Source organism: Myotis lucifugus, unplaced genomic scaffold (genome assembly GCF_000147115.1).
Source record: "Myotis lucifugus unplaced genomic scaffold, Myoluc2.0 scaffold_26, whole genome shotgun sequence".
NCBI lineage: Eukaryota > Metazoa > Chordata > Mammalia > Chiroptera > Vespertilionidae > Myotis > Myotis lucifugus.
Window position 1 is genome coordinate 6168459 of NW_005871074.1, and position 23427 is coordinate 6191885.

Consider the following 23427-nt stretch of genomic DNA (forward strand, 5'->3'; position numbering starts at 1 on the left):
ATATATATATATATATATATATATATATATATATATATATATATGTGTGTGTGTGTGTGTGTGTATATATATATATATATATATAATTGATACTTTTTCTATAACTTAGCATTTTATAATAAGCCATCGTTTTCAATAGAAAATACATCATGAAATGTTAAAGACTATTATTTTTCATTTTACTTGATTACTAGGATGTTTGCAAGTTAAAAGGCTATCATGAAAGAGATTTTACAAGATTGTTTTCTGGGTAAAATTTCTCATGTACGATAATACAATATTCAGTTGTAAATTTAATCTTTTGTGTTTCATTCAAACAAAAGCAGCATAGAATAATGGAGAAAATACTATTCTAGATGTCAATAGAGAGATTTTAACTAAGCCTGCTCCATAGACCTCTTAGTCAAGCTGTTTAACCTGTGAGGGCCCAGATGGCTTCTAAGATAAGAGAGTTGGCTCAGATTTTATCTATGATCAACTCCCAGTCTATTTTGCCTGAGTCCAGATCATATACAAAAAAATCCTATCAAACGTGTTCCAGTCAAATCGACCCACATTCAAATTTTGAGATATGAAAATAAATGGTCACAATCTGAGCTCTTAAAATGTGTCCTGACATCTAATAGAGATGTATATGTTTCAAGGGGAATTTAGTGTTTATTCCTCTGCTTTTGTTTCCCCCCTTTTGTTTCTTCTTTTTGTCATAAAAAAGATTGAAAGTCCCTGCTGTATTAGTGTGCAGAACATAAACCACAAAGCTCTTCCTGAAAGGTAATTTTCCAAGGATGAAAAATAGGAGAATGGTGTTTGATTGTTTGGTTTTCTGTCATTCAATGTTGTATTAAAACAACCATTTTTCCATAACTATGAATGGCCTCACTCTTGAAAACTGTCACTTACAAATGAAAGGTGATAACGTTGTGAAAGCAAAACCTTTCCCAAACCCCACAAGGTTTTTAGATGAATTTAAAAACTAGTCAGAGGTACACATTCATATACACATGTATCCATTGTTGGGGGAAAATTAAGAAACAATTTATAAACTCCATCTCATCCACTATTTTCAGCAAAATATTACATCTTAAAATAATTATGTTTTCTAAATCTTATAACCTAATTCTTTACGTATTTTCCCTAGGGAAATATTTATTTAGTTTTTCCCTGATTTATGAATTTTAGTACACTAGAAGTTAGATACTAGGAAGTAAAATCTAGAAGTTGCCATAGTTTATAGATTATTATATTCTTTCATTGGAATAGGGAATTGTGTGTATATTTTTCCTGATTCTAAGTGCTTATTTTAGAACACATTTAAACATATAGAAAAAGCAAAACACTTAATAAAAATTTAAATCATCAATAATCCCAGGATGCATAGAACACTATGGGGCTAAATTTGGCCTCTTCATAGTTTCTTTGGAGAAGCTGTTATGGGAACAGCAGCCTTATGCTGAATTTAATTATATGCTGCTCCTTTCCATTAAGGGACAAGGCCTGCCATCGGAACTGGCTCAGACCCAATTTTTACAACTCAGTTTTGTGCATGACTCAAGCGGGAGCTAAAATGGTGGTTGCAAATTAAAAAACTTAACCCAAACAAAAAACTTTCTCTTTGACCTTGGGAGCTATGTCACCTGTGTCACTGTGGCAGAAAGAATCACTGTGCTATCTATGTATTAGAACCAACTTGGTTCCTCCCTCATTCCAAGTACACACACAAAATCCCTTTAAACTGGCCTTAGAGTTCATGCTGCAAACCAAGAGAGCTCTCTGTCTATAATTCGGTGGTTACTTTGTGCCTACATCTCAGAAAGCCCTTAGTGAAAAGCACATAGAAGGAGAGATGTTAGAGGTCACTAGGGCCAATGGTTTAGTACAAATCTTAAACTCTTTTACTCTAATGAAGGTAATATTTAGCTCTACCTAAATTCTATTCCATATGCTATGGCACATGTGGGCACCTGCCATGACCTGGGTTAGAGTGCCCTCTCCCATTAGTTCTCCTGTTCAGCTCATATCCAAACCCTGCTGGGATATAATCTTCCCTGAGATGCCAGCCTCAATCTTCCCAAGAAAAGTTGGGATCTGGTTCTCTCTCTCTCTCTCTCTCTCTCTCTCTCTCTCTCTCTCTCTCTCTCAATCTCTCTCCTTCCCGCCTCCTCTGCCCCCCTCTCTTCTATGCTGTTGTGCCACTTTGTGTATACTTCCAGTATACTGTTGGACGTTGTCCTTGTTCTTTAATTATTTGTCTCTAATTTTACTCCGTGAGCTCCTTGAGGAAATTAACTATGTCTGAGTGATCTTTGAATCCAGAGTACCTAAAACCACCTAACCTTAGTAGGCATGCACACATATGTCAAATAAAAAGAATTGAATATATTAAGGTACATTGTGGTAATTTGGGGAATAGTTAATGTGCTTTTATAAGCTCTACTGAAATCTGCAGTTTCTCGTTTGAGGAACTAAGAATAGATCTTCAGATTTCTTTGTGTTGTAAGTGTTTACCATCTTTCACTCTGCAGAATTTAAGATCTGCTCAATGGAATAATATCTTAGGCTCACCATATATAAGATCTACACAGGTGAGGTGAACTATGCAAATGCAGTGATATAAAACATTTTCATTTCTATTAGAGGTTGGGAAGGAGGCAGAATAGTTTCTGAGTTTAAAAAAAGAAAACTTTCATTGGGGCCTGGGGAAACAGTCTGTGTTTCATAAATTACATTAAATATTTGGTATGTAAAATTCCGGCTGTTGTTCTGCATTAAATGGGTACAATGCATCCCCCATTTAATAAAGTAACCATATGGAGACAAGTCATATTTACATAAACAAAAGCAGAGAACCCAGTGCCACTGCATTGTCTCAGATTATGTAACTTTGTTTCCCTAGCAAGGCTTTCTACTCTGACTTGCATATATTGCTGTGGGCCAATATGCTCACAGACATTGAGTAGAATTTAAAGAGCTATTCCTAAGGTGCCTTGCTTCATCTAAATATTGCAGTGAGAGGTGTTCTGGAATACTACTATGAAATTGCCTGACTGCTTACCTATCAAAGCCAGTAGTTTTCAGATCTGGCCAATGGGAAATCCATTATGTATCATCATCACATTGCTTTATAGGATGACCATGTGCCCAGTGTATGGTGTACCCATTCATTACACATTTATTGAATAAATAAATGCTTCACAGCATGTTTTAAGAGACCTTGACCTAAAATAATTTTACTAACATACATTTAGATAGTAAATAGTAAGGAAATGTTATAAACCACAGTTTATCTCATAAGGCCTCTGGTATGAAAATAATAGTAATCATAAAATTGAAATATAAATATTAGAATAATAATTTTGGGAATGGAAATCATAGAGATCATAATTATAATTATTTTCTTTGTTTATTCTTATTTATCTGGGCAGTGATGCTGATGGTGGTGGTAGCGATGACACTTTATATTTATGTAACATTTTACCATATACTATTTTGAACATATATTATCTTACTTTAACATCACAAAACACTGACTAATAAATTTTAATTGCTCATTTTTATGCATGAGAAAATGAAACCTCAAAATTAAGTTACTCACTCAAGGTTGCAGAGTTAACCCAGACTGTAGGTTATTTGATTCTAAAGTTCTTTTGTTTCACCAGATGTAGTCTTTGTTTATAATAGGACTTTGGAACAAATAATTTTTGTACTAGTGAGAAGACAAGCGTACTTTGGAAATAGAAAAGAAAAAAATGAAATGTATTACAAAGTACTCTTGGAAAAAAAGTATAAGAATAATTTAGAATTTCTCAAAATCTGGTGAAACAACTTTATCTATACTCTTACCCCATGGAGTACCAGCACAGCTCTCCAGGGTGTTATAAATCCCAGTTTGGAATGACTGTGGCTTCCAGGGTTCCCAATCCCGTTACAGATTTAACAGATCGAATGGTCACATGTTGGGAGTTTTTTGGTTAAACATAATGGAATGACAGTGCCCAGTCCCAGTCCCTTCATCTTGCTGAGGTTTGCTGTCTACTATTATACTCCTTGTATTTTAATTGGCGTTTTAGCAGTTTAATATTTCTACATAAAAGGAGATGAAACTATTTCCAAATGAAACACAGACAAATCCTTCTCATTATTTTATTCTTAAACAACATTTATTCTTTGACTTTTTGTCTGCTTCCGACTTCAGTGAGGATGCCTAGTCAGTTGAATATAATTAGTTGAGTTCTTGCTGTGCTGTTCTCTCAAAAATATTTATTTTTCAACATCTTCTCTGCATGTGCCTGTAACACACCCATCCTGACCTGGAATTGCAGTCTAGCTGACAGGATAACTGAACAATCTTTAAGATGACTATCCACACACATAGTACATCATTTTATATCATCTTTTGGTTTTATGAACTGCATGCTATTGCCATAAGCCAGGCACTAAATTACAGTATCAGGCTTCTAAGAGTCCATTTATCTAAACTGAAATGGAATTGTGAGGTTGCTGGAGTCAGAGACTTGTGTTCAAATTCTCAGTCCCCATATACTAGCTGTATGATCTTAGATAAAACGCATCATTGAAGCATTTCCTCCAATGCACAATGGGACATTTCCCGTACCCACATCACAGACTTGCTGTGAAGCTGAAATGGCTTAATCTATATACAAGGCTTATTACCATAACCTGCAATCGCTCAATAAATGACAGCTTTGATTTTTACTATCTGCTAACAGTTTCTGCATTTTTTTTAGCTTACCAAAATTCTTTCTTTTACACTGAGAGCATTGGATTTTAATTAAGTGAAGTTTAGAGCTCTGGCTATGTTTAAGAAGAAAGATCTAGTTGTATCAATAAGTTATGTTTTCTGCATAAACAAGAGAAAATCTGACTATTAGTAGCTTAAAAAATTGAGATTTAAAACAAAATTGTTCTGCCCTGGTCAGGTGGTTCAGTTGGTTGGAACATCATCCCGTATACCAAAAGGTGGCAGGTTCAATTCCTCGTCAGGGCACGTAAGGGAGACAATCAACCAATGTTTCTCACATTGATTTCTGCCTCTCTTCCTGCCCTCCTTCTCTTCCCTCTCCTTCTCCCTCCCTCCCTTCCTCTCTCCCTAAAATCAATAAAAACATATCCTCAGGTGAAGATTTAAAAAATAAAATTATCAGGAGGTGGATTCCTTGTGGCTGGTGTTAGTTCAGCCCCTCAGTGTTGTCAGAGCTGGTACATCTGTGCCCCTCATAATCTTTCCCAGTTAAGGGCAGGAACAAAAGAGAGAAGGGTCAGGAAAATAACAGCTTTCTCAGAAACCTCTGTTTATGACTTATTTGCTAGATCAGTGCTGGGTAACCATTCTTACCTGCAAAATGAAAGTGAATCTGTGACTTTTCCAGTCTCTACTATAAAAGTGATATGGGAGAAGGCAGTGGGCTGGGCCAGTCACCAACATTTTTCACACCAGCTTTAAAACTTTTATCTGAATTATAAAGCAGTGGCAACTGTATGAGATTACAAGTAAATGTACCTGGAAGCCAATAAGTTTCCATGCAGTCTTCCCCAAACCATTTATTAATGTCTCACTCCCCACTCCTCCTGTAAAGAACAGGATCTGTCAGCAACCAAGCCCCATAAAAGTTCCCACTTAAGTTTCTTTCTTTCCTTCCCTTTTGCTAGGTGACTGCCCTGAGAATTTCCTGAACAGTTCCATTCTAAACCACTAGGTGGGGCTGAGCATGATCGACTAGAGCTTTGGTTCTCAACCTTCCTAATGCCGCGACCCTTTAATACAGTTCCTCATGTTGTGGTGACCCCCAACCATAAAATTATTTTCATTGCTACTTCATAACTGTCATTTTGCTACTGTTATGAATCGTAATGTAAATATCTGATATGCAGGATGTATTTTCATTGTTACAAATTGAACATAATTAAAGCATAGTGATTAATCACAAAAACAATATGTAATTATATATTGTGAAATATTTATTTCTAATTACAAATAAATGAAATTTTGTCTTGAAGCATGGTGTAGCATGGGTAACAGTCTTAATATAACAACAGTAAACTACATTGCTACATTTTGCAACAGTATGCAAAAAACCAACATCAGTGCAAAGGTTGAGATTGCTTCTTTCTCACCAGATCAGAAATTCTCGGGGCAGTCTTTGCAAGAGCACAATGAAGATAATCTTCCACAACAAGTCTACTTCTGTATTTAGACTTGATAACCAACAAGCTGGAAAACCCTGTTTCACAAAGATATGTTGTTGAAAATGGAAGAAGAAGGCGCAACACAGTCTCAGACAGAACAGGATATGACTGTGAACACTTGATCCAGAATTTTGTAACTCGCATTGTAGAGAAATCAGTTCTTGCTGCATCATTGTTAATAAGTTCAATGAACTCCTCTTGTGCTGTCTCAGGAACATCTTCAACTTTGACTGTGAATGGGCTTCTGGCAAATGCAAATGAGGTGTCAGGTAGATTTGGAAAGTACGATGAAATTTCATCTGCAAGCATGTGCAAGTGTTCTTTCACAGAAATTATCATCGTAATCCTTTTGTCTGATTCAATGTCATGTTCCTCAAAGAAAGCAGATAAGGTAGGCAACATGTAAATTTTATTTTCATCCAATTTTTTTTTTTGCCAAAGGTAAAGTTTCATTTGGAATGATCAGATCTTTTCAGACAAATTGAGGCATGTTGCATTTGGTCATTGCAGTGATAAATTTAACTCATTCAAGATGGCAAAGATGTCAACCAAGTAAGCTATTTTCTTGGTTGTTCACTTTTATCGCCGAAAAGTGCTTCGAACTGCGGTCTTGCTTTCTGATTAAAAAACTTTTTGAGTTCATCACGAAGTTCAAAAACATGTTTTAAAATTTTTCCTCTTGACAACCATCTCGCTTCAGTGTGAAATAGCAGAGCATTGTTTAGCGCATCCAACTTGTTGCACAGTTGCGAAAACAGTCGACTTTAAAGTGCTCGCCTTTACAAAATTGACACAACTTATGACTCTTTTCATTACTTCTTGTAACTCTTGTGGCAGCGTCTTCGTTGCTGATATTTGCCAATGAATCATACAGTGAGTTCTGATGACTTTTGGTGACTCATTCAGTACCAAACGTTGAAATCCAGATCGACATCCTAGCATAGCTGGAGCACCATCTGTACAAACACCACAAACCTTTTCCAAAGAGATCTTATGCTCTTTCAGAAATGAACCAACTGTGTCAAATACATCACGTGCAGTAGTTGTCGTTTCAAGAGGTTTGCAAAAAAGAGACTTATCTTTAAAGTTGCCATCATTAATATACCTCACGTAAACCAGTAACTGTGAACAGTTTGCAACGTCTGTAGATTCATCAAGCTGGATACTAAATATTGGAAGTGGAGCAGATTTAATTTCTTGGATTACCTGATCAAGAATATCAGCAGACATGTCATCTATTCTTCTGTGGACAGTGTCGTTAGATAAGGAAATTGCACTCAATTTTGTAACAAATTCGTCTCTGATCATAACTCGAACAATGTCTTTGGCCGCTGGCAACAGTAAATCCTCAGAAATGGTGTGAGGTTTCATAGCTCTGGCGATTCTGAGTGCCACCAAATATAAAGCTTCAACGGCTGCTACGTTTTGTTTATGGTACTTGTCACCAGTGTCAAGTCTGGCTTTCTTGAGTCCATCAGCTTTGCTTCTAAAATAGTTGGTATCCATGCCAGCAAAGCTTGGATGCTTGCTATCAAAATGGTGTCTTAGTTTGTTTGGCTTCATAGATTCGGCTGATAGAACTTCACAACAAATAATACATTGCAGTTTCTCAATTCCTGCTGTAATTATTGAGGTAAAACCATACTGTTAAAAATCCTCACTATATTTTCTTTTCTTAATGTTCTTCTCTACATGATTCATTGTCATGGGATGGTTTTCTAATGAAAATAATATATAACAATAGCTATAATAATACAAAAGTTGATACACAGCATAGTTCAGTCAATACAGTTCATTAAAGTTTCCTATGATTTACCATTCTGTGTTGTTGTTTTTACATACCTGTTACTATCACAAGGGGGCAGTATTCACATCAACCACAGCTGAATATAAAAAGACCGATCAGCATCCAGATTAAGTTCCCATGGTACAGATATTTTTTTTTTGCAGTAGTTGATGATTTTACAATACATGATTTTACATTTACCCAGTAATTATAATTCATGAAGTGTCGTCTTACCTCCAATACTGCTGCTTTCAACACAGTAGCTGCTTTTAACAGAGTAGTTGCTTTCAACACAGCAGCTGCTTTCTACACAGTAGCTGCTCTCTACACGTGTGTGACTGGTCCGCATAAGTACATTATGGCGCCAACCCTGTCACATACACCTGTATTTGTATGGGGTGTATGTGATGGGGTTGGCGCGATGATGTCATCACGCCGGGTACTCGTATGTGGGCGTATCTGCCTGTGGGCGGACCCGCCTGGAGACGGATAGAGGAGCGGTGTCTCGGTTCTTAAGACCATCGAAAATATGTGTTTTCCGATGGTCTTAGGCGACCCCTGTGAAAGGGTCGTTTGACCCCCAAAGGGGTTGCGACCCACAGGTTGAGAACCGCTGGACTAGAGGGAGGAAGGTGACTCAGCCCCCTGGGTAAGGAAGGACAGCCTGCTGGAAGATTCCAGACTTCTTGCTGCAAAGAAGCCACCTGAAAGGCAGGGCATTGCAGGATCTGGAGCCTGAGCCCAGAAACTTGGGGAGAATTAGGGGGATAGGGAACAGTGTCAGGTAAACATCACTCCTAACACTTCACTATGCAAAGCAAAAAAAAAAAAAGAAAAATATATCATACTTCTTTCTACTTTCATTTATGTCATTTCTTTGTTGGAAGGATGCAAATAAATGGTAAGACGTGTACAAATATATGCCTGTGATCTCTTACCTTCCCAATGCCACCTTAATACATTTGTTTTCTCTTTTTGTTTCTTGTTTGCATGGGTCCTGGCCCTTTTCCTACTTATATGTGATTTTGACATAGCTTCAAAAATAAAGATATAATGTTGCATTCTGCCTTTAAATTGTTTCCTCCTTTGAATATTAAGATTGATTGATTCTTAATGGAAGTCCTTGAGCTAGCCTGCCGACTTTTCCATTCCGTTCTCCTGCTCTGTTTCAGATGAAGGCTGACTTGTTACTTTATCTACAGGGCATTTATTAAAGTAGCAGGAGGGCAACCTAATTGCTTTCAGATCTCTCTGTGTTTTTGTGAATTGGATGGTTAAAACTCGATTTATCTGATGATCTAGTGTCTTTATTTGTCATGTTATTGCTGCTGGGTAAATGTGGCCTCACTATTTGCTTAGAGATTGTTCTGTATGATCCCCGCCCCCCATTTCAGTAGTTATGTTAGACATCCATGCATTGTTACCAGTTCAGCAAAAATGCATCATTCAAAGTGTGTCCCTGTGGCTGTCCTCTGAGGCTACCATAGGGTTCAGTACATATTCTTTATCAGTGACCATTTTCTGCACCGATGAATTACTTTGGACAGAGCTGGAGTCCCTGATGAGTGTGAGCTGTTCGATGCCCATATAAAATCTTTTAATACCTTTGTCATTTTCTCTAATGCATTGATTTATAAGAGCCTGAGGGGACGTGGTATTTATTGAGGATGGAAATTGGCATGAACAGTCAGCAAAAAAATGAATTAATATATGATATGTTTTATGAAGTCCATTGTAAATATAATTTAAAACATTTTTTAAAAACCCTCTCTGATTCTATCCTGAAACCCATCTTATTCCATATATTATATACATATTTTATTTTTTGAGTCACTTTATTGTACTTTTATGACACAGTATTTGCTCTCTTACTATTTAGAGTATTTGCTTTATGGTGTTTTTTTGGTGCTTCCAATTACTTACACATGAGTAAACTTTTCTATTACAAATGTATTTTAAAGCTTATAGCATCTTAAATTATTATTTTCCCCCTTAAGTTGATGTATTTTATGGAAAAAATAGTTTGGAGAATCATACTATTTTTATGTTTAATTTATTGTAATGGCACAAATAGTGCTTGTGTGTGTGTGCCTATTGGAAAGGAGCCTCTTTTATAACTGTTCCTTTATTTTCTTTCTTGCACAAAAATATACCTATAGGCAGCCATGCCTCCTGTTCTTAGCCCCCCCTTCTCTTGACATTTGAGAATGCCCCCTTAAAAAGTTCTTAAGACAGTACTCCTAATATTGTGAATTATGTTTGCCTTTGGCAATGCTTATTGATTTACGTTATTTTTGTGTGTGTGTTTGTTTGTTTATGGTAGAGAGTACATTTTATCACATTGATGATGGTGGATGATTTACAGTGTTGACATCAGAGTGAATGAGAGGTTCTGTTTGTTCATAATCACCCGAAAGCATACAGAAAGTCAGAGTAGGTCACAGGGTGGACCCTGTCTCCTAGGTTCTCTTCTGATGAACCAGATGCTTCTTCCAGTGGTTTTGCTGGTTATATTTCTCAGCTTCATCCTAAGACTGGTTGGCTTTGAGTGGGAATGACTCTTTCCAGGGCCTTGTTGATGTTGGTATTGGAATCCTGCCCTTGCGTCCTTTGTTCTTTTTCACTGGAAGGCACAGATCTCATCCCCTTGGTCATCTCACATTGCTCAGCAGCCACAACTTTCTTCCCTTGACTTTCAGGTAGTTTTCCTGGACTTAGGTCCTTGCTAAATGTAATGAGTAGGCAATGAAGCAACATCTGGACTCCTGCTTTCCCCCCTTTATATTGCTTTACTCTACTCATCAGTTCCCTCAATTTATGGGAAAATCATATCTATGTCTTCCTTTTGAACAGATGTAATTATAAGTCCTCAACTAAAAGTGCATAGCTATTTTAGTGATTTGTTTTAGTTCCTAGCCTTGAAAGTGGGACTCATAGTAAATAGGAAAGGAGTTCTGGGGATAGACAATGATGGCCAATGACAGGCAGAACAGTGTGCATTCATTTTAGCAAGTGTAGTTAAGTTGGTGAGTATTTGAAAGAAACCCTATCCAAGATAGGATAACAGACAACCTCCAAAGTTTCATAGGCAAGGAAAGTGGTCAATTTGGAATCTTCTAGATGTGTCTTATGACTGAGCATCCTCCATCAACATAACCATTATTCACACTGATTGTGAGAGAACAAAATCTATTTTCATCATTATTTTATTGTTCACTTTGAGGTAACTACTCACCAGACTGAATCTTTTTTTAGTTAATTTCTTCTTTCTTTCTTTCTTTCTCTTTCTTTCTTTCTTTCTTTCTTTCTTTCTTTCTTTCTTTCTTTCTTTCTTTCTTTCTCTCTCTCTCTCTCTTTCTTTCTTTCTTTCTTTCTTTCTTTCTTTCTTTCTTTCTTTCTTTCTTTCTTATCCATCACCAATTATCCCCTCTATGCCCACTTTCACCTCCACCCCACTCCCACCATCACCACACTGTTGTCCATGTCCATGAGTTCTCTCTTTTTTGCTCAATCCCTCTATCCCTCAATCCCTTCCCTCCCCTAACCAGAGCTGTCTGCCTGCTCTCTATCTATGAGTCTGTCTCTATTTTGGTTGGTAGTTCAGTTTGTTCATTGAATTCCACATAAGAATGAAATCATATGGCACTTGTCTTTCTCCAACTGAGTATAATGTTCTCCAGGTCGTAAAGGGTAAAAGCTGTGGTACATTTACATAATGGAATACTACTCTGCTGTAAAAAAGCAGACTGAATCTTAAGAGCCAGCCTCTTACTGCACTGAATTTATCTCAGTTCTCTCAGCAAAGACATGCGGATTTAAAGCTATAGTAAGAGGGGGACTCCTATTCATTATTCTCACTTGTCCAGCAACACTGGAAGATAATTTATGTACACAGGGCTTATAAGCATGCTGCATTAATATGATGCAAAGTTTTTCAGCAAAGACTCTTAGAACTGGTGTGAGTTGTGCTTTGTGTCCTGATTGATGTATGTGCTGCCTATGTAGACTCTGTTCTAATGTCCTCTTCAATTTTGCAGGAACTGACAACGGAGAAGTCCTCCCTGAATCCATCCCATCAGCTCCAGGGACACTGCCTCATTTCATAGAGGAGCCAGACGATGCTTATATCATCAAGAGCAATCCCATTGCACTGAGATGCAAAGCAAGGCCAGCCATGCAAATATTCTTCAAATGCAATGGCGAGTGGGTCCATCAAAATGAACATGTCTCTGAGGAGAGTCTGGATGAGAGTTCAGGTAAGAATGTAAAGCAATCAGAAGAATCCATGATAGCTCTTCAGATCCTCATATTATTAAATGGCTGGGAAAACTGTGTAAGTCACTCACCGTTGTCTTTCTTGAATAAGGTGCAATCCTATCTTTAAGACTCCACAGCACCCTGATGGTCTACTCCACTATGGTACAGGGACATTGCTTTTTCCTGTTCTGTATAACTTTGACACCTAATTTTGCATGGAAGTTAATATTCTCACTGGAAATGAAGTTAGGCAGTCCCTGTTTTCATTTTTGAATTTTAAATATTTTTAAGACACATCTTCTACCAAACAAATGCCTTTTTAAGCAGCATAATTTCAGTTTCTTTAATCTTTCCTCCTAGATACTATTCTTGCATACTTCCTTCTCCACAGTCAGTGGTTTCTGAGTGTTCTTTACGTTCTTTTGATTACTGTGTAATGATAAAGCCCAAAGTAGATTGCCAAACTTGAATGGGATCTCCAGTGTAAAAGAATTTTAGGACCGTTTTTTCTTTATTAGTTTGGTTACTTTGGCTGATGAGGGATGATGGTGAGAATAATGATCATACTCCTAATGTTTATCAAGCACTTTCAATGTACTAGGTCATATCTAAGCATTTGATAGACATTGTCTTACTGTCTTTGCCATTGTCCTCAGTAGGAAACTGAGGCTCAAAGAGATTAAGTAAACTATGGGATTGTCCTGGATCTCAGAGCAAGATCATTTGACTCAAAACTTAGAAAAATTACAGCTTTTTATATTTTAATGTATAACAGAAACAGTATATGCTTTTGAAGTTTGGCTTCTCAGACTACCTGAAAATTTAATCTAATTCTAAATACAATCTGGTATTACCCTAAATTATTGATTTTTTTTTAGTTCCAATTCGATAGATTTTAAATAAGTCAGAAAGCCAAAGTATAATTAGGAAGTTTTAATTCAGTTTAATTTATCAACTATATACCAATGCTATTCAATATAATAGGCTAGGCTTTTCAAAGTATTCAAAGAAGGGTAAGATGCAAATACTCATCTCTAGAGCTTTATACCTACTGATAAGCGTAAGATCAATATACTCATAAGTGCAGTACAAATTAAATGTCTAAGAGAGGTAGATAGTGTTATGGAGGAAAAGAAAAAAGAAAATCACATCTGACTAGGACTATCAGGAAAGGTATGGAAGCAATAGCATTTGAAAGGGACATTGATGAATATGAAATTCATATAGGTGTAATTGATACTATGCTAAGTGGACAGAGAGGAGTCTCAGTGGTCTTAAGTTCAACATCAGCAAACAAAAGAAAGCTTGGTATATTTTCAACAAGAAGTTTGGTTTTGTTAAAATATAAAATTGATGTTAGAGAATAGCAGCTGATTGCTGGATGAGTTTGTTTCATTAATGGCATGAAAGGCCTCAAATATCAGGGTGAGGAATTCTTTACTTATATTTGTGGATATTTTGCTGGTGATGGGGATTGATTATATTGACAGTGGCTGGAGCTCTGCTTCAAAGGATGAGTCTGTCACAAGTGTTTGTGTAAGGAGAAAAAAGAACATGGAAGTTAGGAGACTTGGATAATTTGGTTGAGAGAAAGTAGAGTCTGTTTCTAGAGCAGTGGCCACAGAAATAAGGACTAGATAATCTGGTGTGAGAAGCACTTTAACATATCAGCCTTAAGAGCTGATTAATGAGTGATTGAAGAAGATGGAGAAATAAAAATTAATCTCTAAAGGAGCAGAGGGTAATGCAATTAATGTAATTAATTACAACAGCAAGGAGAAAAGTGTGGGATCATTGGGCAAGCTGGATTTGAAATACTTATGGGGCATAATGAGGAGCTGTAGATCTGGAACTTGGTAAAGTTCAGAGATAAAAAGCAAACTTGGTAATTATCAGTAAAGAATGAAGCCATGGAGATGGAGAATTTGTTAAGAGAGAACAGGTAATATGAAAAGGAAATGGATCTTGAGACATACCTTCTTAGGTGTCTGGGAGAGTATTGTCAGCAGCTGACAAGGAAGTAATCAGAGTGTGTGCTGTGTTCCAAAGCAAAAGGAGGAAATTATTTCAAAAATATCTTCATGTAATACTCTGTCTCTGCTTAGGAATCAGTAACGGGGAAGGCAAAAAGCTACATATATGTGTGTGTGTGTGTGAATGTGTATGTGTCTGTGTGTGTATGCAATGTTAAATATTATACAGTTCTGAACTAATTTGGGATTGCAGTATAAATACCTAAAACCTTATCACAATTCCCTGTTCATTCCAATGTGGAACTAGTATGAGGAAGAAAAAAGAAAAAGTTTCTGTTTTACAGATGTTGTTCTGCTAACCAATAGCATGTTTAGAATTCTGGATTCTAAATGTGAGAACGGGAAGGTATCTTTGTGATAACCTAACAACCCTATTTTATGCATTAAAAGTCTCAGGTTTCAGGAAATACAACTAGTTCATGACATAGCTCTTTCTAGAACCTGTGTCTCCTGGTTTGCACTTCAGATATACTAGTACTTCCTTGACACTATAAGCCACCTTTACATCCAGATTCCTATGTTCTCCTCAGTCAGAATATTGCCAAATCCCTTTCCTGACAAAAGGATGGGTTTCAGCACATGCCTCATCATTTGCCATCATAATTTTTTCAGTGTTTTCATTTCCTGAGAGTATCATCCTATAGTGATTCCCTTAGAATTAATTTATTCCTGACCATTTCTGCCATCTCTTTAAGAGCCAGTCTCTTATTCTGTGTCATGTTGCTGGCACTGTTAGATAAAAGTTTATCACAACCAAAGATACACAGACATTTCCAGGATTCCAGGTACAGTTGAGTATTTTTTGTTTGTTGGTCTTTCAAAAAAAAAACACACAACAGATTTGACATAATTGAGGCAAAATAAGACAGCACAAGGAATCTTGATGTCAGGAAAGATTCTGCTTTTGTGCACCCAAGGTTGGGATCATGATAGATCTGGTGTTGGGACAGATACCTGGGCATGAAAATTTCTAAGGAAGACCCTGAAATTTGGGAGAGGGTAACAAAGGGAACAGCAGTTACCACAGGAGCAAAAGCCTATAAAACAACGGTAGCGTATGAACGGTGTATGTACCATGTACTCAATTAGTCCAACTGGAAAGGATAAGTACCAGTGGCTCAGTGGGGCTGTCTGTTCTATCCTCAGATGTGTCTGTCCTAGATTTTTAACTCAAAATAGCAGAGTCCCATTGGGTAAACTGCACCAAATGAAAGAGAGGCAGAACATTGAAAAATGATCAGCTATTTTTTATACCACTGCTAGAAAATCCCATATCCGTTCTCCTTTAAAGACTTCTGGATGAGTGCTGTGAGCCACTTTGACACTGTACCCTCTTGTAATTTCACAACATCCTGTTTTGTTATTGCTTCCCCCTTCTGATTCCCCCAGTATTGCTAGGCAACTCTGTGTCTTGCAAGTAGCAGTGTTGATTATATCTTCTGTCTCCGTGTAAAAGCCTTCCCTCTCCATTTTCTATATTTAAAAAAACTACCAATAAGAAGCCGCAAATTTCAAAGGAACTGGAAAGAACAAAAAGTCATAAATGACAAAATCTGAAGAGATTATATACCGTGTTTTAATTGCTGTTGAGGAAGAATTTAAATTTTAACAGCTACCTTTTTGAAAAGAATTTAATAAGCACAACCTTTTCTTCCAAGTCATTTTGATTGAATCAATAGGAAAGAAAGGTCTCTCGCTAAACAGTTTTCGTCTGTGCAGTTAATGAAAACTGCTGTCTACTGCGCACTGCAATTATGTTTCCTAAGCTCTGTATTAATAGTAGAATGGTGGAAAGTGGAGCAAGATGAGTGGAGATATTATACCCAGAACCAATACGTAAGTGCAATTAAAGTTGGAAACAAAATGGCCTCAGGTATTGAAAAATAGATGCATTACTTTTCTTGGGTTCTTCAGTGCTGAGCTTGAGCTCAGGGCTTCCCTGCCCTTACAAACGGAATGACTTTTGATTGGGTCTGTAAAAGAATTCCTGCCAGTCCAGCAGCAGTGAGGGAGCTGAGAGAGCAAGGACTGGGACCCCATTTGGCCAGAGGTAGAAAAATATCCATATTCTTTTAAGAAGTTGGAAATAACTGCTTATATATCTTTGGCCAATGCGTTCTCCATTTCTAAAATCCCAGATCATTTTCATATTCTTTTTACTTACAGGTTCCTTTCTTTGCAGAACTAATGGGAAAGGCATAGGACCTGGGAGTGTTTGGAGTAAGACACAGAATCTTTTGTGTTTCCAAATTGGAGGCAGTACGCCCCTTCAGTTGCTAAAGGCTGCAAACTGCCTTTGGTCTTTCTGGTAATTTGGCCCGTCATCTAACAGTTCAAATAAGAAGAAAAAGGATTGTGTGTTTTCATGCAATTTAGCTTGGAAAAACCCAGGGCTCGAGTTCTTTCCTGCAAAAAGTTCAATTTATTTGACAGGAGTTAGTGTGTTTGCACAGCCATGGCTATACTTCTTAGTAATGTACACATTCCGTTCTCTGCCCAAGCAGGGGATCCTTTCATTTGTTCTGCCTCATTTCGTCTGGAAATATGGGAACTCTTCTCCCTCGTGGGTTCCCTCTGCTAACATCTGGAGTTGAGAGGTAATCCCAACCCAGGAATCATGCCTCTGAGAAAAGGGTGGCGTGATCAGTAACACAGAACTGACGAGCTTTAATCTAACAAATCAGCAGACACACACACACACACACATAAAAAATCACCACCACCAGCAGCAAAACCCATCATTGGCGATCAAGATAAGGTAGCCTGTGGGAAGCTTGAGTTATCAATAAGCGAAACCACTTCTTTATGTGCAATAAAGACAGGAGTTTCCCTAATGGTGCACCTAGGCTCCTGTCTTATTCTACCTTGGAGATGCCGAACTCTAATGAGTGAAATAATGCGTATTCCAGTGTGTTATGGGAAAAGTCTCAACTCCAGGAAACTAATATTTTTCTTCTTAAAGAATATAATTTCAGGGATTTCATTGTGTGTGATTTCTTTTCTAAACAACTGGAGGCACTCTCTGGGGATACGAGGTTAATGGAGTGTGTTGAGAAAAGGGAGAAGAATAGAACTAAAAATGTATTAAATCTTTCAAGTTTATATCTAAGAACGTGGCTATCCTGATGATGGGAATTTAAATATAGTACCTTCCCAAAAACCATTAATTTGAAGTTGCCTTCAATGATTCACAAATCACCAAGGTACATTCGGGAAGCATATATTTCAGATCACATAACACAGAAATAGTCAGTTTCTCAGATGTTGCATTGACAGCTTGTGGGTTTAAAACTCACTTTCATAGAAATGTTCTCCCACCCCACCCCAGATTGCACTTTGTCCATCACTCTGCTTCTCAGGGAGAGCTGACAGAATTGCAAAGGTTTTCAGGAAAACATTATGAGTTCCTCCCGTAAACCTGTGACACAGTATGAAGGACTACTTGTCTCTTGTGTCTAATTCAGCCTTTTCTAAAAAAATCTGAAGATCATTTACTCTCACTCCATCCCTAGCAGAGATATGAAAGCAGCCAGCCATTTTTATGTAATCTAATAACAATTCCTGATACTGAGCAGAGCTTTATTCTAAACCCTGAATTTTGGACCAGTGTCTTTGGACTTTTTCACTCTTTTCTGTTCGTGCAACATTCAGAAGTGTTTTTCTTTTACTTGAAGTGGGATTTATAAGGTTCTTAAAAAAAATGAGGCTAGTCCAGTGGTTAAGATCATGGGTGATACCCGGCCAGCGTGGCTTAGTGGTTGAGCATTGACCTATGAACCAGGAGGTCACAATTCAATTCTTGATCAGGTCTCATGCCCGGGTTGCAGGCTTGATCCTCAGTGTGGGGCATTCAGGAGGTGGCCAATCCATTCTCTCTCATCATTGATGTTTCTGTCTCTCCCTCTCGCTTTGAAATAAATAAAAATTCTTTAAAGAATAAAACAGCATGGGTGTTAATGTTAGATGGTACCATATTTGAAATCTGGCTCTCTATCTATAAAATATTTTAGATAGACATGTTACTTAGCTTCCTTTCACCTCGTTTTCCCATGTTTAAATAGCAGTACTAATTATATCTGCCACATAGAACTATTGTGTGGGTCACAGAAACCAATATACATGACATGCTCAGTTCAGATGTGTAGCAAGTACTCAGTCAAGGTTAGCCTTCAAAATGATAAATATAAAATTGCCATTTTTAAAAAACGGGGCAAGTGTCTGGTGATTATACTTCAAAAATACAAAATTAGGGACTTTTACAATCCAGAAAGATAAATCGGCTAATATTATTAACAGGTAAACAATTGTCTTTTCCAGAATAACGTTTTACTTGCCTGTGATTTACTCTTTCCATTTACATTAGATCTTTACATTGTTCTCAGAGCCAGGGGTAGCACTGTGGGAGATATAAGTTGTTTGATAAATGTCCTGACCTCCGGACATGATCTCCCAACAGGGGTTGATTTTAGTGACTTCAGGAATGGAAGGTCATTGATTGGGACAGCAGGGTTGGAAATCACACCTGTATTTCTCACCAGGTCAGGAGTGTGATGTCTGAGTGAGTCATTCACAGGGTGCTGTCCTCGAAATAACCCTCCCATGCCCACTTCTGCCTCTTAAGTTTCCCTTCTCTGTGTTATCAAGCAACACAATCGAGTTAATTTGCTTTCCTCTGCCAGAGACCCTGGTGCTGATTAATTCTAATCTCTAGTGTGGAAGACACTGGAGAGCTGGGGTATATTCTTAGTTTCTGTACTTAAGACTGAACTTGTGGTGCTTCTGAGGAATATGTGGAGTGGTTATTAGCCAGGAAACTAAAGAGTGTTCGTTAGGCATAGTGCACATTCAAAGGAGGGCTATTTTTTTTAATCAAAATACATTTTAATCTTGTTGGAATGAAGTGGCAAAACACATTTAGCCCTAATTAAGCATCTGCCAGTAAAATGAAGTATGGTTCTACCTTCTAATTATCTACCTTTAATTTCCTATTTCAGTAGCATGCTGGCCTGGAGACATATAAGCCCCTCCTCCAAGAAATGGACGCATGATTCCCTAAAAATGCTCTCCTGTATCTCATAATTTTGAAACTTCAACTATGTTTCAGATTCATGTTTCCTTACCAGAGCCTTGCCCTTGATGCTAAGCTAAATATTGGGTGAGGACAGAGCTTTTGATTCCTTGGTAGACGTAACCATTCCCAAAAGGTTTTGCCAGTGCTGAGGAAGAATTAGAAGCTGCTCTTGTGTGATCTTGTCTCGGTCTGCTCTTCTCTTGTCACAGTAGTCATCACACTGCATTGTTGGGCAAAGTGAAATGTCTCTCACTCTAGCCCGTAACCTCCTTGAGGATGGACACATTGATCGCCTACCTTATCATAGTATCCTCAGTACCTAAAACAGTGGCAGGCACATACATTTTTTAAATAATGTATGTTGTAAACCATACGACGTCTTTGATCTGTTTCCTATGGTATGGCATCTTTGGCAAAATAATAATAGAAATGGAAATAAAAATAGCATGGTGTTAAGATGGATAAGATAATGCATGTGATGGTATTAACGAAAGTAATATAATCATTATACAAAGTATAATAATAAATAATGATCATAACCATATGTTATTCAACATATGAGGAAGCTTCTCATTGTTCAAGCATATTTTTAGGCTCTAACCTGGACTAGTAAGAGACAAGTGAAAACTTTTACTTATTTTTTAGATATATAAGTAGTGGGCTCACCTCTTCCAGCTGAATGGCCTGTTTTCTCCTATCTCGGGAGGCAGTGGGCATGGAGGGCCTATCTCAGAGCCAAAGCCAAGCATCAGAGGGACTGAGCTTCCTAGGGAGATGATGGTCCATTATAAAAGGCTCTTCATACAAGACGGTGGCTTTTCATGGGGAGTTCGATTCTTTTCTTCTTTCCAGAGAATTGAGCAAGGCCCTATATACTACTCAGGGAGTGTTTTAGAATAGTGTTTCTGAGCTTTGTCTATGGAAGCTACCAAATCATTTTCTTGATTAATTCTCAATTATGAAACATGACAATGTGGAAAACCAGGCACAGCGTAGGTGAACCACTGGACTAAAATGGCCCAGGGAAACGGGAACTGAGACTTGGATGAGAAAACAATGCTGGTCCCTTTTTGCTTCCATGCGGCTTGAGAAATGAAAAACATCTTAGAGGCTGGAGAGGAATTCTCACTCCCCTTCTTGATTTTATTTAGTCGGTTTATTGTGCCAAGCATCCTACTACAGAGAACATCCAAACTGTTCAAGAACATAAAGCTGTGAGGAATGGTAAGCATTGGAGAACTGGGTTAAAGTCTTCCCCAAGTGCCCATCACCAGGTGTATCTGAACAATGGTTGGCAGCTATAGCCATGGCAGAATGCCGCTGATGGGCTTTGTGGAGGCGTGATAATGAGCAGTAGATAAGAGGCGTGGAGACAGCTGTTAGTAGGCACAGGGCTGCAATTGGCATGGTGCTGAATGTTAAATACTATTCCAGAATTCTTTCTTTTCTACAGAACAACTTGGCACTGAGACTAGAGCCCTTTTATTAAGAATTGACCAGATATAAATGATTTCCATTCTTTTTTCTCTTTCTGTTTCTTTCCTCCTGTCTTCTATATTTCTCTTCTTTGAACAATGGAGTATATACCTTCAATTAATTTGAAAATTCTCTAACGTTCAGTCTCCCAACAGGATTAGACCTGCTAAGAGTCACTAGTGTTTTCTATCTGATAAGTAAGGAGATTACAGCAATAAATGCTGTCAGCATTTTTCTCATTTAAACAAATAAAGCTGACAAATGATGAAGCTCTGTGCTGCTTTGTTATGTTTAGTACATGCAGAGCAATTATTCAACTGCTGCCAACATTAGTCTATCTACAACTAAACCATCCACCGGCATTGTGAGCTTATTAGCATATCGGTCTCGGAGTCATATTTTTATATTCTGTAAGACTCTACTCCATAACAAAGGCTGATGGTTTTAATTTGCACAATAATTTAAAGGGTTGGACTTTTCTGTGCTTATTAGAGTTACACAGCTTATCAGGTAGAATGCTACTCTTAGTTGTGGGATGCCATCTTTGGTTGGCCTGGGATTTTTGCTCCCCTGTAGCATTTCCTATGAGCAGGTTAGCTGCCAGCTCTGAAAATGTGAAAGGAGATGGCTCTCTGGCAACACCACTGGTGAGCGTCAGGGCAGGCAGGTGGGTTGAGGTTCCCTTAAATAGAGCTGCTTCTGTGGATGTTTCCTGTGTTACTTCTCGTGTGTGTGTGTGTGTGTGTGTGTGTGTGTGTGTGTGTGTGTGTGTAACATTTTTATATATAGTATATATGTATATATACACACATATATAAGATATATATATATATCACTAGAGCTATAGTGAAGATTTGAGAGTGAATATGCTAGCTTTAAAATTATGCTATTCAATAGAGTTACTTCTTGTTATGATATAAAAATTATAATAGATAATAAAGTATTCATGATTTTTGAAGGGTTCTCCTGGACAGGATGGTTAGACAAGATCGATGACCTTATGTTAGAAGAAGGCCTAATCCAGAGAGATGACATACTACTTTTGGGGGAAGAGGAGATGGTAATGTCACTGGGGCCTCTTAAAGAAGCCTACCACCCAATGCTACATGATTTTGTTTTTCCAATCACTGGGAAGCTCAGAGAAGGACCTGTAACTGAGCCATTTCAATGTTGAAACTGTGACGTGAACATTTTCCTCTCAACCCTGGTTAGTCTGAGTGAGGGGTTGTAAACTTCCTGACAAGAATAGGGTCAGAACACTTATGCCCTTCATGGTGGGGTCAATGGTCTACTGTTTATGCTTTCCAAGACAGATGCACAGCTGTCTACCATGTGTAAGAACCATTTTTTCTGGTTTCTTTATATGGAGCCCTGGCATCTTGGGGTTTAGCTGACTCTGAAGGGACTGCCCTGACAAGGGCTGGCTAATGTCTCCAGAGAACAAACAATTTGCCTGTGAGCATGACTTTCACATGCACACCAACCAATCCAGAGTCTATTGCCCCCTACCACGTCTTATATTGAGCTCTTATACTCTGGACCAATAATATTTCTCTGCCCTAACCCAGGACCAGGTCCCAGACAACTAGGACAGCCATTATGTCCCAGAACCCACTGGAATTCAAACTAGCCAATTCTAAATCCCTTTATGCTGCCTCTCCAGTTCATTCCCATGGGGATGACATAAAAGGCTCTTGCCCACATTTCCCCTGCCCTTCCGCCTGCTGATGGACCCTGTGCTTTCCTGTGTGGCCCTGCACGGTGTGCTGGGCCTCCTGTTCCCAGGGATTTGTGGGAGTAATCTTTGTTTATGGCAGGCATTTCTCTTTCTGTGTGTCTTACCACACTCATTAAAAGCGATCCCAGGTACCCTTAGAACACCAACTGCCTGGATTAACTCCTAGCAAGTGTTGAGGTTTGGATGTGGAAACTTACTGCTGGATAAACTTATAATCCTGAACCATTTTTGTGATGATGTTTGTCTTCATTTCCGAAAGAGAGGAATCCGATAGTTTACATATTCTTGTAAAGATGTAGACTTGGTCTCCATGAGCTTGAAGGCATGCCTGGCTTTTCAGGCTTACCAAAGTCTTCCAATGAGACCCCTGATCCCCCAGGGGTGGTGTATTCTGTCCTAATATGTCTCCACATGCTATGGCAGGGGAGCTCTGTCATCTTATTGTTTCTCTAACTCTTATGGTGTTCTCTCCTCCCTTTGCACTATTCAAAGCAGATACTCCCCATCTGCCTCAAATCAAAGACAGAAATATAAAACAAGCCCTCTTCTCTACAGCCCACTTCCTTCTTTTGGTTTATTCAGCCTTTCTGTCTTGACAAGCCTTTGTTGTTGTTGTTTTTTCCATTGATATTTAGAGAGTGGAAGGGAGGAAGAGGAGCGGAGGGGAGAGGGAGAGGGAGAGGGAGAGGGAGAGAGAGAGAGAGAGAGAGAGAGAGAGAGAGAGAGAGAGAGAGAAACATAGATATGAAAGAGACACAGATTGGTTGCCTCATGCACATGTCCCACCAGGGATCAACCTGCAACCCAGGCACTTGCCCTTGACCTTGATGTGAACCTGAGATCCTTCGGTCCGGGGGCTGAT

General features: G+C 38.2%; 1 protein-coding gene across 1 annotated transcript in view; it reads left to right on the plus strand.

Moving 5' to 3' along the window:
* UNC5D (unc-5 netrin receptor D) overlaps positions 1 to 23427 on the plus strand; it is a 513075-nt gene that overhangs the window by 276715 nt on the left and 212933 nt on the right. The window contains exon 2 of the mRNA XM_006086216.3: positions 12028 to 12246. Coding sequence (XP_006086278.1) covers positions 12028 to 12246 — 219 coding nt within the window. The remainder of the gene's footprint in view (positions 1 to 12027; positions 12247 to 23427) is intronic.